Source organism: Agelaius phoeniceus, chromosome 21 (assembly GCF_051311805.1).
Source record: "Agelaius phoeniceus isolate bAgePho1 chromosome 21, bAgePho1.hap1, whole genome shotgun sequence".
NCBI lineage: Eukaryota > Metazoa > Chordata > Aves > Passeriformes > Icteridae > Agelaius > Agelaius phoeniceus.
Genome location: NC_135285.1, coordinates 6,021,012 through 6,034,336, shown reverse-complemented (window position 1 = coordinate 6,034,336; position 13,325 = coordinate 6,021,012). Strand labels below are relative to the sequence as shown.

The 13,325-nt window shown below is 40.5% G+C and overlaps 1 protein-coding gene across 9 annotated transcripts in view; it reads right to left on the bottom strand.

The window, feature by feature from the left end:
- The window catches only part of SPTAN1 (spectrin alpha, non-erythrocytic 1), a 46,008-nt gene that overhangs the window by 21,029 nt on the left and 11,654 nt on the right, over nucleotides 1-13,325 (bottom strand). For 5 of the 9 annotated variants that reach the window (XM_077188970.1, XM_077188969.1, XM_077188972.1 and 2 more), the window contains exons 5-23: nucleotides 12,957-13,103; nucleotides 12,237-12,370; nucleotides 11,445-11,589; nucleotides 11,213-11,367; nucleotides 9,822-9,957; nucleotides 9,302-9,403; nucleotides 8,939-9,076; nucleotides 8,414-8,524; nucleotides 7,884-7,961; nucleotides 7,554-7,709; nucleotides 7,004-7,208; nucleotides 6,695-6,876; nucleotides 6,175-6,418; nucleotides 5,732-5,854; nucleotides 4,809-5,026; nucleotides 3,979-4,071; nucleotides 3,503-3,637; nucleotides 2,929-3,077; nucleotides 1,515-1,574 (exon numbers count right to left, since the gene is read on the bottom strand). In XM_077188970.1, coding sequence (XP_077045085.1) covers nucleotides 1,515-1,574; nucleotides 2,929-3,077; nucleotides 3,503-3,637; nucleotides 3,979-4,071; nucleotides 4,809-5,026; nucleotides 5,732-5,854; nucleotides 6,175-6,418; nucleotides 6,695-6,876; nucleotides 7,004-7,208; nucleotides 7,554-7,709; nucleotides 7,884-7,961; nucleotides 8,414-8,524; nucleotides 8,939-9,076; nucleotides 9,302-9,403; nucleotides 9,822-9,957; nucleotides 11,213-11,367; nucleotides 11,445-11,589; nucleotides 12,237-12,370; nucleotides 12,957-13,103 — 2,711 coding nt within the window. The remainder of the gene's footprint in view (nucleotides 1-1,514; nucleotides 1,575-2,928; nucleotides 3,078-3,502; nucleotides 3,638-3,978; nucleotides 4,072-4,808; nucleotides 5,027-5,731; nucleotides 5,855-6,174; nucleotides 6,419-6,694; nucleotides 6,877-7,003; nucleotides 7,209-7,553; nucleotides 7,710-7,883; nucleotides 7,962-8,413; nucleotides 8,525-8,938; nucleotides 9,077-9,301; nucleotides 9,404-9,821; nucleotides 9,958-11,212; nucleotides 11,368-11,444; nucleotides 11,590-12,236; nucleotides 12,371-12,956; nucleotides 13,104-13,325) is intronic. The other 4 variants (XM_077188971.1, XM_077188973.1, XM_054646180.2 and 1 more) reach the window with 1 other exon arrangement.

Genomic DNA, 13,325 nt, shown 5'->3' with positions numbered 1-13,325 from the left:
AAATAAACCTCTTAAAACCAGCCAGTTATTTAAAATCATCTTGTAATCAACTAGACATAGATGATCCTACAAGATCTTTTGCTATTGCTGAAAAAAGCCAAGAGCAGTTTTGCAGTCACTGATACTGAATCACAAACCTCTCTAGCAATGCATAATGCCTGTTTTTTAAAATCCTGCATTCAGAAAAAACACACTCTTAATACTCATTTTTACTTTAAGTTCTCCAGAAGATGAGATATTTTAGCTGCATCTGGAAGGGCTTTTATGTCCTGAATCAGTTTGGACATTGGTCTACCACAGTGATCAACAGCAGCAATAGATTCTCATTATTAAGCACATTCCTTCTGGTGTTATTAAATCAAATAATACCAGACACTGCTGAGGTACCTGCAGGGCCTCAAATGGGGATGTTTTCATTTCCCACCCTGAAGCACAAGGGCACAGACTGAGCAGTTACAACCTCCCAGCCTGAGGAGTTCAATCCTGCACCATTTTCCTAACCAACAGCTCAGAGATGACAAAGTCTCTTCCAAAAAATCCTCAGTATCCTGGGCTGTAATATCTGTATTACCAAAATGATAAATCAGCTCTCCTTCCATGGAAGCAGGGACTTTGTGGCTTCCTGTTTGCTGTAGTTTAAGAGTGGGCAGAAAGGAACTAGGAATCTTTCATATTGGATTGAAATAGAAACTTTCTAGCCTGACTTGAAGCCTGCCTTAACTGCAGCTGTTTGCCTCAGCAAACAACATTAGGTATTAAGTACTTGTAAAGCTCATAGAGGATCTGGGGCAAAACTCTTTCAGAAGCAAACCTAACCTCAGAGCAGATTTGCAACACTTGAGAGATTTACATAAAAGTGTCACTTTTAATTTTCAAGAAATATATTTGCTATGACAAGCCAGGCACAGCCAATGAACACTGGCTTTGGATTTCCCAGCAACCTCCACCAGTGTAATGCAAACTTGATATCTTTTCCAGGAGACATGAACACAGGTTTCAAAATTTAGTTAATGTTAAAATGAAAGAATAATCACCCTATATAAATAATGGTTTTTGAGCACCCAGCATGAATGTTACTTTACATGATAAACCATGACAGCCCCACCCTTCCTAAACTCTTAAGACATTCAGATGTGATGCAATACTTGGTAGATGTATTTTATATATATTTATATAAACAAGGTAATATTTCCATCTGCACCTCAGAAAATGCAGGAGATGCTTTTTAAGGAAAACAGTCCAGATAGCCCTAAAACCTCTTTGGTAAGCAAAACCAGTGTGATGGAATAAACATGAACCAATCCAGCAGCACAGAGGTGCCCAGCAAGATAAGCAGCTGCTTGTGAGGAACAGAGGAAACACAGACCACCACATTCATCTAAACTAATCCTCCTTGCAGAAATGGCCTCCTTCAGGTCTCTTTGGAGCAGCATTCACAAAGAAAGAAACAAAGGGAGGATGAGCAGTGACAGTGTGGAGACAGCATGGTTTAGGAAAGGGCTAATCCTACTCACAGTTCTTCGACCTGTTTCATACGCAGAGAGACACTGCCGACCTCCTTAGTAATGAGAGTCCTGCACAGACAGGGAGCACAGCAAATGCATGCGAAAAATTAGTCAGATTAACAAAAATAATGAAAGCAGCAGCTCCATCCATGGCTGGTCTGTGGTAGGAGATGGGTAAGAGTTCACATTTAAATGGAGAAAATTGGGAGTTGTTCAGAAGCAAAGCAAATCAGATCAGGAGTACAATTCATGTAAGGAAACCTCAGCAGTACAGTTGAGCTCTCTCTATAAGGTCTCCTAATTTCCTCATTATTGTGCCATAGGATTAGAAACTAAAAGGTGGTCCCCTCTCCTTGACTCTAAAATAAGGCACCCTGTTCTAGTTACTAAAAGCCATATGCAAACCCATGAAGGGATATTGATAGAAATTGGAGGAATATTCAATAATGATATTATTAAAATCCTCACCAATGTGCCACAATTCTCCAGCATTTTTTCTTCCTGCTGGTAAAAAGGTTTTTTGTTATGGGTTGGTGGGGTTTTTTTGTGTGATTTATTTCAATTCTAGAGCTAATGCCAATAATTATTGCATGGCACTGTAATAACTGATGACTCAACACAACTGAGTGGGAAGAAGTTCTCACACAGAACGACAGCGTAGCTGCGCAAACAGATGGGAGTACACAGAAAACTTTCAGCTTCAGCTTTCAAGTGGCTTGATAAGAGGGGCTAGCACTCACAGCTATCACCCACAGCCCTTGCTTGAATTAATCTCCGGCCACCATGTGCTTTAAGAAGGTCATTACTAAGCAGCCTTGCAGTTTTCTGTTTGAAATGATATGCTGCTCTTTTAAAAAAGATTATAAAAATTGAAAAAAAAAAGAAGGGGGGGACACATTTTAGCTCCTATAGTGACAACAAATATTGGCACCACATTTCGGAAAAAAAAGTGATGAGGTAGAAGCAAAGTAGCCCCAGCTCATAAGGAGGGCACCTTCAGAGTCAGCCCTGTATAGGGAGAGCACTGTACTTAATGGAATCAAATTTAAGAAAGCTTTTCAAAACAGATCACAGGTTAAGAAGTGACAACTACATATACAGGAGTTGCTTAGGACATATATAATTCACAAACAAGTTAAGTAGTTAAGTACAACAACAAAAGGAACACAAAATACTCCAGTCAGACAGTAAGTTGAGCTCTAGTGTCATGAGTTTAACGGTTAAAAATGGGAAAAGCAACAAGAAAATCTAGAGTGGGAATAAAGCAACTGAATCCGGTGCCTCTGGCAAAGGAGTCCCTTGTTTTGCTCCAATTAATTACTCCCTAGTGTAAGAAGCATTAACCTAAGCTGGTGGCAATCTGTGAGGCAAAGGCCAAGCCAGCTGATGCTGGCAGTGTCACATCTCATCAGCTGGAGCTTACTGGTTGTCGATCTGCTCCTGGCGCAGCGCGATGCTGCCCTGCTCCTCCAGGAGGTTCTCTCGGGATGCAGACTGGGCAGGGTCCAGTTTCTTCACATAGGCAGCAGGTACAAATCCCTGACGGTCATTGACCTCCACCTTCCACCAGTCCTGGAAGCAAAAAAAATTCACAAAGCAATCACTGTGAGGATATCATCAAGCACAAAGAATGCTGGGCAACTGAATGCTGCAAATCAGAGACTTCTGTTAACACAAGGAAACCAGTGATGCTCTCAACAGTTTGCTCTTGTTATGGAGATCATTTCAAACAAAAGAGTCTTTTGAAGATGGAGATCTTACTCCCATGTCTCCCTTTGTATTTGGCCAAAAGTTCCTCTACATCAGGGAATTAAAGTTCTCACAGACACATGCCTTGTCTTGGAAAAGTCGGCAGCTCTAGAGGAGTGATGGAAAGGAAGTGAAGAAGTTCAGCTGAAGTGCTGAATGGGGACATGGGCTGAATGTGGCAAAAGCAAACAAAACATACAGCACTGAGGGAGCCAAGCAGGGCAGCAAAGCAGGAGGCCAGAACCCACCTTGTTGGTGCTGTTGAGTAAGGTGAGGATATCTCCTTTCTTCATTGTCACCTCCCGGGGACTCTTCTCCTGGTAATCATAGAGGGCCAGAACGAGCTCTTTTCCAGTTTCATCATCTGTGGGAGCAACTTGTTGCTAAAAAAAAAAAAAAAAAAAAAGGCACAAGAAAAAATGAGCTTCTCCATGTCTATTATAATCAATGCTGTTGTCCTAGAACAGACTTCAGCCTTAGTTAAACCTACTGTAGAGTCAGTTTAGGTGCTGTCTAGGCTCAAACCCTGAAAACCACCACATTAGATTGTTTTCCTTCAAAACAATACAGCTGTCTTATGATTATAAAAACAGACTGCTAATTTTTTTGAGAAAATCAAGCACAATCTGCAATAACCTCTCAAAACCAACAATTGTTATTGAGCTTTGTTTTTACCTTTTGCTGACCCATGAATTTTAGGTACATGATTGGCATCTTTCCTTACCCTGCATGACTGGGCCTGTTCCCTCAATGCCTGGATGCTGCTGCCATAAGCGGAGAGATCAGACATCAAAGCTTCGTGTTTCTTCAGAAGAGCCTGAAAGTGGATGATAATAACAACATGCACACCTTGCCATTTTACAAATATGCCTCTGCTTCAAATATATACTTTGACTCCATACAAAGGGAATGTGGGTTTTTCAGAACTGCCAGCCTTGTGACTCTCATGGGAATAATCCCTTCTATTTATTCACAGGCTAGATAGTGGGCCTAATGCTTCTGGTGCTCTGCCTCTACCTTATCTCAGCAACATTCTTTTGTTCTGACCAGAAATAACTATTTCCTGAGTGATACGGGTAAGTTTAAAGTGTGCCTTTAAACTGCACTTAATGTTGATAAAATGTCAGTCAGCACTGCCACTGGGATGTGGTGTTTGACTGCAGGATGATATCAATAAAACAAATCCAGACAAAAAAAATTACTTCCAGGCTAATGAACTGCTGAAAACCAGACTCATACTGAAATGCTCATCCCATGAGAAATTTGCTGATATTATTTTCATTATACTTAAAAAAACAAAACCCTGTAAAAGAGTACATACAGAGGTAAAGCTTCCTCACAGTTGGTTTAATATACTGAGCAGCAGAATTTCACATAGTTGCAATAGCAACTAAGACACAGGAAAATATGTCATCTTTTGACTAAGAGCCAAAATCTTGCTTGATGCAAGAATCCGCCCTCAAGAGTCCTGAAATTATCACAGCTCATTTTTTACCATTGGACAAATCCTCACTGTACTTATGCAAAATTGATTTAAACAAGAATCTCAAATACCTCAGCAGAGTCTTCATCTTTCCCATAGTCTGTACTCCCTACAATGGGCTCCTTTTCCCTCATCCAGGATTCAGCCTCATTAGCATCAGCAAAGTACTGCTGAGCCTGCAGGGAATCCTCCAGGTCCTGCCGACGCTGAGATGCTTTGGCTTTCAGAGAGTCCCACTTCTGGTTTAGCTCGTTCAGTTTGATTTTCACATCCTCAGCTGCAAAGTGTCCTATGGAACAGAAGGAGAGGGAACTGAAGGACTTCAGCAGACAGAAGCAATAGACATTAAAAGATTACTTATAATTCTTCAAGGTCAAAAAGTCAGACCAATTTAAAGCCTATTTAGACTAGAATTATAAAAACATAACTCAGCTGTCCTTTTGCCCCAGACTGGAAAACACAACCTGCAAATCAAGCTGTACCAGCATATCTTAATCAATAGGAATAAAATGAGACACATCATAACATTTCTCAATGATGAAACAGAAAAGGTCATCTCTTTCCAGAGTTCTGGCAGCAGACAAATATTATTTCAGACCTGCAGGATTTTTTGTAAAATTTTCATGTTAAAAACACCCAGTCAAAAATAAAGATGGCTATTTATTTAAAAGCAAGAATTACTGTCTTTGTAAAGAATTTTCTCTCATGATTATATACCTCAGATAGAGCCCTTTCACAGATTTAATTATAGAGACTAAATACAATAGGCACAAAATTGTTAAATAACTGTTCATCAAGAGTAGACAGAGATCTGTCAAAATTAGGACAGGTTCCCATCTAGGAACCTATTTTTATTTTCAGGTGAAAGGATAACCAGGAATTCATCCTGCTAGCAGGTACCTGCTTATTTTCAGGCTAAAATCAGGCAGTAATTCTTAACTGTGCTGGGACAGAGAACAAAAGACTGACAGAGGTAAAAAATATTGAGACATACCTTCTTCCACCATAGCATTTCCCTTCTGTGTGACTGCTTTAATGCGAGGCTCATGGCCTGCAATTTCTGCCTGCAAAGCCTGGTGCTTCTTTAACAGATTCTGGACACCAATTAAGTCCTTGCCTGAAAGATACAAAATAATTGATCAGCAAAATCAGAGAAACTAAATGAAACAAAAATTTCAAGGCAGCTGCAGCCAGCAATACACAAACTTGCACAGGGAGAACTCTAACAATGAGGACAGAGTAGTATGGAAACTATGTTACCACTGCAATTATATAAGCAACATAACAGAGACCAAGGGGCAATGGCAAATATGTAACTCTGGGCAACGTTAATTACACCAAACGGCTCTGAAATTTTCAGAGAATGTTCTATCAAGATACAATTTATAACAGAGCAATTCTGACATCTGAATCCTAGAGATCCCAGGATGGACCAACCTCGGTTTGTTGAAGCTGCAATAGGTTCTTTTTCCCTAATCCAGGTCTCCTCATCCTCAATGTCACGGAAAAGCTGCTGCAGGCGAAGAGAATCTGCGAGTTTCTGCTTGCGAGCTACCATGGGGTCCTTCAGGGCTTCATAACGAGCCACTAAAGCTTCTTGTTTCTTCTTGATATTGTCAGCATCAAAGTGCCCAGCCTCCTGGAACTGGCGTGCCTGGATGGTAATGCCATCTATCCGATCCTAAAATTGATCAGCAGCACCGTTAGGTCAGAACTTCTGTGAGGTGGCTGCAGTGACTGAGAAGCTCATTTCTATTAAAGTTATAGAGATATTATTTTAGAGACATACAAGTTATGTTTTAGTTCAAAATAATTGCTGATAAGCAAACTGTAAAACCCAAAGTTAAAAAAAATTATAAAAACCAGGCCTGCTAAGGTCTCTGAATGAGCATATCTGAAAATCCCATCTTTTGAGTGAGCAGATCTGAAAAGGCAGGAATAAAAATTATTTCCTTACCTGATGGGCAGCAACATCTGCCTCTAGCAGTGCATGTTTCTTCTGAAGATTCTGAACATTAGTAAGATCTTTTCCATAATCATCAGAAGCCAAGTGTCCTTCTACTTCATACAGCCAGAGCTCAATGTCCTCCACATTGCGATTAAATTGCTGCTGCTGATTGGCTTCTCGCAGTTTTATACCTGAGAGGGACAGGTAAGAGGAGAACAGGACAGGTAAGTCAAGTGGAAACTGAAGTTAACTCATTTCCTGTCTTCTCCCAGCTAAAATCTCTAGAAATTTGCCCATATTCTTCTGAGCAAGTCATACCTTTGAGCTCAGTGGCCTCCAGAAGTTTCTTCCACAAGCTGATGACTTCATTCATGCGAGCTGCCACCTCATCGGACGCGTAGTGCTTGACGTCAATGAGCTTCTGGCCAGCCTTCTCCAGGGCATCGATCCGGCTCTGGTTGGCAGACAGCTCTGCTTCAAAAGCCTGGTGTTTCTGAACTTTACCTTGCAAGTTTGATGGATCCTACAGATGAAGAAAGAAATAGAACATTTCAATGCAAAACCAGTACCCAAAGATCTCTGAAGAATTTTTGCAATTGGACTACGTTCATAGACATGCCATGGTGTAATCAGAGGATCTGGTACCAAAAATATGCCTTAAATCAGAATTCTTAAGCTATTGGACAGGCACAATTACTACATGATGGGAAAATGCCTCTTGGGGTCAGGAAGAAATTACACAATTCCTCCTGTTGCCATTAATACCACTAACTATCAGCAACATGGTAGCTGATGTTGCTTCGTGTCATTAGACTGATTAAGCCTGGTACTGCCTTAAAAGCATTCTACCATTCATCTTTGTGTTTACCTTGTAGGCCTCATCAGTTGCAGTTTTCATCTTTTCATTAACCCAGCTCTTGAGCTCATCAGAATCTCGGAAAAACTGCTGCAGATGGAAAGAATCTGCCAGCTGAGCACGGCGGCGCATGGCTCTCTCATGAAGGGCATTTCGGCGGCTCAGCAGCTGAAAAAAGAAGAAAGGAAAAGGTTTTTAAATTCTTGAAGCTTGTAAGAACCATCACTGTATCCCTCCTGGGACAACTCCATTGACTTATCCTATATTGAAGTGAAACCATGTAAAATAATAAAGCAGAACAAGATTTAACGCCTACAGTCCAAATGTATTTTGGATACTTACAGCATCTCTGCGTGTAGCAACATCATCCATGGCATAGTGGTTATTCTGAATCAACTTAGTAGCAAACTCATCTAATGCCTAGAGGGAAAACAAGTTTCCATTTATTTGGTGTACAGAAATTGCTTGTGCAAATTTGCTTAGTATATCAATTCCCCAAAGTTTATCACAGTAAAACTGGCAGAAAGCCATTAGCAGATCTATCCTTACACCCTTTTCTCTCCGTATCCTCATCCTCTCCATGTGGAAGAGTGCAGTTTTTTGACAAATATTCATCCACCTGGTGCTGGTATGATAAGGGTGCACCAGGTTACCTGGCTCTGAGACAGAAATCAAGCCCTATCCCGTGCTTTTTCCACTCTTTTCCATTTTAGAGACAATACCTGTTATTTAGAGCTAATACATCGCCCATCAGAGAAGATCATTCTGCAAAGCAAACCCCATCCTTTACCAGCAGTGTCTCCTCCCCAGTGAATAAATGCCCTTGTTTCACTTCCTGTCCATTTAGTAATGGCCTAATGTCAGTGTCTTACTGTGATTTTCTCCTCTTGGGCACTTAGGGATTTCTCAAAATCTTCATGCTTCTTTAGAAGAGCCTCCACACTGTCCAGAGAATCACCAAGGTCTTCATTCAGCAGAAAAGCCTGAAGTAAGGACACAAACATTTTTATGTTTCCATACTCAGCTGCTCTAAGTGAGCTCAAGCACAGCCAGGGATATTTCCTGCCATATATTACTGAAAGGTAAAGATGGCATGGTGTTTGCTTTATGCTTCTGACAGCCAGTAATTCTTTTTAGCTTCTTATTCAACCAGCATTTTACAAGAGTTAATACACAAAAGCCACATCAAGCCCACTCGTCACAGCTCATAGTTTCAGCATTAGATGGAAACAGCCATTGCACCATTTCAGGCAGTCAGATAAATAACTGCACAGCACCCACTCACTCGTGGGTGTTCATGGCACTGCCAGCAGGTAACACCAATTGCTTGAGCTTACAAAAATCTACCCAGAAATTCAAGTCCACCATATCTGGAGAATTCAAAGATATGCACTCACTTCTTGTTTGCTCATCCAGTTGTCAACTTGTTCAGTGTCTCTGTAGAAAAGCTGCAGGTCCATGCACTGCTCATACTGCTGCCTGCGGAGCTCCCACAGTTCCAGCAAGGCAGACCTTTCATCTGAGAGGATGGTCAGCTAATTGGTTGGGAAGAGGAATGTATAATAATTTTATTTAACACTCTAGTTCATTTCCATCTCAATGTAAAATCAAATTGTCATCTAAGAAGTGGTTAGCACTGAATTGAAAATGACCTCCTGTGGAAACAATGAAATCTCCAGTTCCTGATGAACATCCTTTTAAATTAAGGGACACAGAAGAAAGAGACTAAATTCTTCCAGGAGCTCTTGCTCTCAACTTACCTTTTCTTTGACTTCATCAGAAGCATAGTGCCCAGCAGAGAGCAAAGCCTGGCCTGACTCATCAGCAGATTTGAAGCTGTCTTCATGGGCATCAATTTCTCCCTATGGAAGGAGAGGTGAAAAAGCTGTTACCAAAATTTATCTTAGCACAGAGTCTCAGAATTACCTTACCATGTAAGGTAGGTATAAATTTCTACGTTAAAATGAAACTAAAAGTTCATTTGAACTGTATTCTTTCTGCTTAATTATAGGAATTCCTCATGATGGAGAATGAAAACAAACATTAGTCCAACTGGCTACTATCAGGCCTATTTTTTTTTTAATATTATCATAAGCATTCTTAAACACTTAGTATATATCTACCATCTAGAAACAATTTAAGAATATTAAATCAAGACAGCAATCTAGTACGGTGTCTGTTGCACGATCAAAGCATTCCAGTGCTACAACACTGACTCAGACTGTGCTAGACACACAAATCAGAGGGCTGCTGACTGGATTTTCTGTATAACCACTCTACCTTATGTTCCTGATGTCTGTCTAGAAGGGCTTCTGCCCCAGCCACATCATTGGCAAGTTCATCAGCATTGATCAGAGCCTTCATCTCGGTCACCCAGCTGGTGAGGTCTCGGAAGTCCGCGAGAAAGCGCTGCAGCCTTATGTAAGCAAAGCAAAAAATGATTAGGAATAATTAATTTGCAGTTTCTCTCCCCTTTCCCCAAAGAAAGGGTTATAAACATAAAAGCTGTTCTTTAGATACAAATAAAACAACACAAAAATCTGCTCAGAATATTAAATTACTAAATATGCTTTCAATCAAAAAGGAAGTCTTTTGAAGTGATGAAAATGTTGGGTTTTAAATCAAACTCTCAAAGATATAGTTTGCATATAACTTATATTGTAAGCAAAATTAATATTCCTAACTACACACTGAGGACAACAGAAATCAAAATATAGTTCTCAAGATAATTCACAGGGCTGCTTCTGTCATACCCATAACAGTGTGTGGGGGAGGGAACTGACAAAAAATTTCAACTGCACATGCCTCAGCCCTAAAACAAGCAAACAAATCTTCAAATTCCTTCCAGAATGCCTTTAGTTGTTGGCTTTGGCACATGCTTAACACTTATCAGCAAATGTGATCAGTTTCTGTTTCCCTTTTATATTTGCTGTTAATTGCTCTGAAGAGACTATGGCAGGGAAGGTAAAGAAAAAGATTATTTGTGTGGGTCTCCACTGCCAAAAATCCCACAGTGTGGGAAGGAACAAAGGGCAGAAAAACACAACTAGAAAGGATGTAAACTAACCACCATACTGGGATTAGTTTGTTTTTAGAATGGCTTCATTAATCTAACAGGTTCTGTTTCAGATTCCAGGTTAGTGTAGACAAGACTGGATGAACACAAATTCCACAGGGGGAAAAAAAAAAACAAACTACAATAGAAACAGGGAATTCATTTGGTCTCAGACAATATATCAAACAACATATCATACTTCAGTCTTCATAGAGACTCTTAAAGACTAGTGAACAGATTTGTAATAAAAGTATTAAAAAAGCTTTTTTTTTCAGCAAAACTGAAATATATTCAGATAATGTACTTCCAAATGCATGTCTCAACTTAGATGGAGAAAATAGCAAATGTCCTAAAACATCACTGTGTCTATTTTCATAGTTGATCCACACCCAGAAAATGACACAAAAACTGCAATAATTTTTCAATCACATAAATATTTCTTTTACTACCAGAAGTTAGTAGAAAAAAGAATTTGGTGAAATAGAATGTGGTGAACAAGACTGCTCTTAAAATACCAGAATCATCCCAAAATTTTGGAAATGGCAGCCCTTTCTTCTCCTTCCAAGAGGCCTGTGTCAGATGTGCCCAGGAGGGAAGCAGCCCTGTCCTGACCCACCTGTAGGAGTCGTTGAGGCGAGCGTGCCTCTCTGCGGCCAGCGTGCGGATCTGCTCCCAGCTGGCGATGAGCTCCTCCCGTTTCACTTGGATTTGGGAAGCATTTATTGGGTGAGACTGCTGCAAACGGTCAGCTTCTGCACACAGGGCCTTCACCTAAACCCAGGCACAAACAGAGTCAGCTTCCAGCCTTTTCCAAGCTGGTTACCTCATGGAAATACATCTCAGGGTACCTTATCCTCCAGAGCTGCCAGGTCTCTTTCCAGGCCTTCGTGCTTGCGCAGTAATGCCTGCACACTGGCTAAATCTCTGCCAAAATCATCTGAGGCCATCAACTGCCCTTTCTCCTTAATCCAGCTGATTGTTTCATCCACATCCCTTCAAAACAAAGCACAAATTGAAAGCAGTTTGTCTTGTATGGAAAAAGGAAGGAAGCAGGATGTGTTCCCATACGTGTGCCAGACGTACTAGCATACAAACCCATATATATAAACACTGCAGCCAACTACAAACATCCTTCAGAAAACAAATAAATAGACTTTCTCTGCATCTCAAGAAACTTTGAAGCATATTAACAGGCCACTGTCCCCAGATGCAAACCAGGAATTACAGCACCACTGAGCACTGTCATGGAGTGGATCCATTTCCCACTCTGGACCCTTCCCCACCTTAATTACAGCAAATCTCAAAATGCTGTAGATGGGGATGAGAATAGAAAGACATTGCTCAGAGCCTCCAGAACAACTGGGCTGACATCCAATAAAAAATTTACACCCCATTTAAGGCTCATCTAGGACAGAACTGGGGGAAAAAGCCCTCAGAGGAAAGGAGAGCAAAACTGCCAAGTTCTGAAAAGCTCCATCTAAAGTAATTGTAGAACAATGAGGTCTTCATTCAGCAAGTCATGCAGAAGAGCAAAGCAAAAGGAGACAGTAGCTCCTCTCATACTACTGTGTGCAGCTGAATGCATCATTAAACACCCACACAAGGGTTACATCATTCAGCAGATCCAGCAAAGTTTATACCTGTTGAAACGCTGAACTTCAGCTGCCCCAAAGAGTTTTCCCTGCCTCTGAAGGGCAAGTCCCTTCAGACGCTGCCAGCTTGCATTTACTTCATCTTGTTTGGACTTTATCAGTTCTTCTTCAGGATGTGTTTCCTGGCAAGCAAAGGGAAAAAATGGTATTTTCATATGTTCTTTGCTTTTACATCCATTGACAAAACGCTGCTGGTCTTCAAGAGATCAATTTATAATTACTGTCCTTTCCAGATGATCACCCAATTCAATAGTTTCCCTGAAATTTCACTGTGCAAACATTCAATACTCATGTAGTGTTTTCCCTATATACTGATTAGTCCATGGCAAGAGGGCTATAAACAGTATCTTCTTTTTCCCTGGAATGCCCTGCCTCCATCCTTGATCAGGCCCCAGATATCAAACCAGAAGAGATATTAAACCTCCCTGTCCAAGGGAAATAAATTTAACCCCAATATGACAGTTTCTCTTACTAATCACTACTCTCCCCATTTTCAGGAGTGCTCCCAGATGGGGCAGTTATTCAGGCTGTTAGCAGAAAAACAATTTAATCAAATGGTGACCATTTAAGGTGAAGAAAGACAAGTACCCAGATGGAGCAAAGCTTAAATATCTGCCCCAAACCAGGGGGGAAAAGAGGGGAAGTTACAAATATTTGCTGTGGTAACTGACTTGCCAAGAGAGATTTTCAACACCAATAAATACTTACCTGGATAAGTTTGCCAGCAAACTGGTTCACTTCATTTACTCTTTCTTCATGAGCTGCAAGGTCTGTCTGGAACTCTTCAAACTTCTTTTGCAAAACTTCAACATGCTCTAAGTCCTGTCCAAGCTCTTCTGATGTCACTATTGCTTCCTAGCACATTGAAAAAAAAAAAAGTTAATTTCAGTATATCCTATGGGAAATCACTATTAAAAATTAGGAAGCACACTGTCCTAATTTTCAATAGGTCAAAGACAATCACAGTGTTTAAGGTCAGACTTAAAACTATGAAGTTTATTCATTAAACCCCATTCCCTGACCCAACATCTACCCATTACTGCAGAAAATATGCAAGATCACTAAGGGGATTATTTT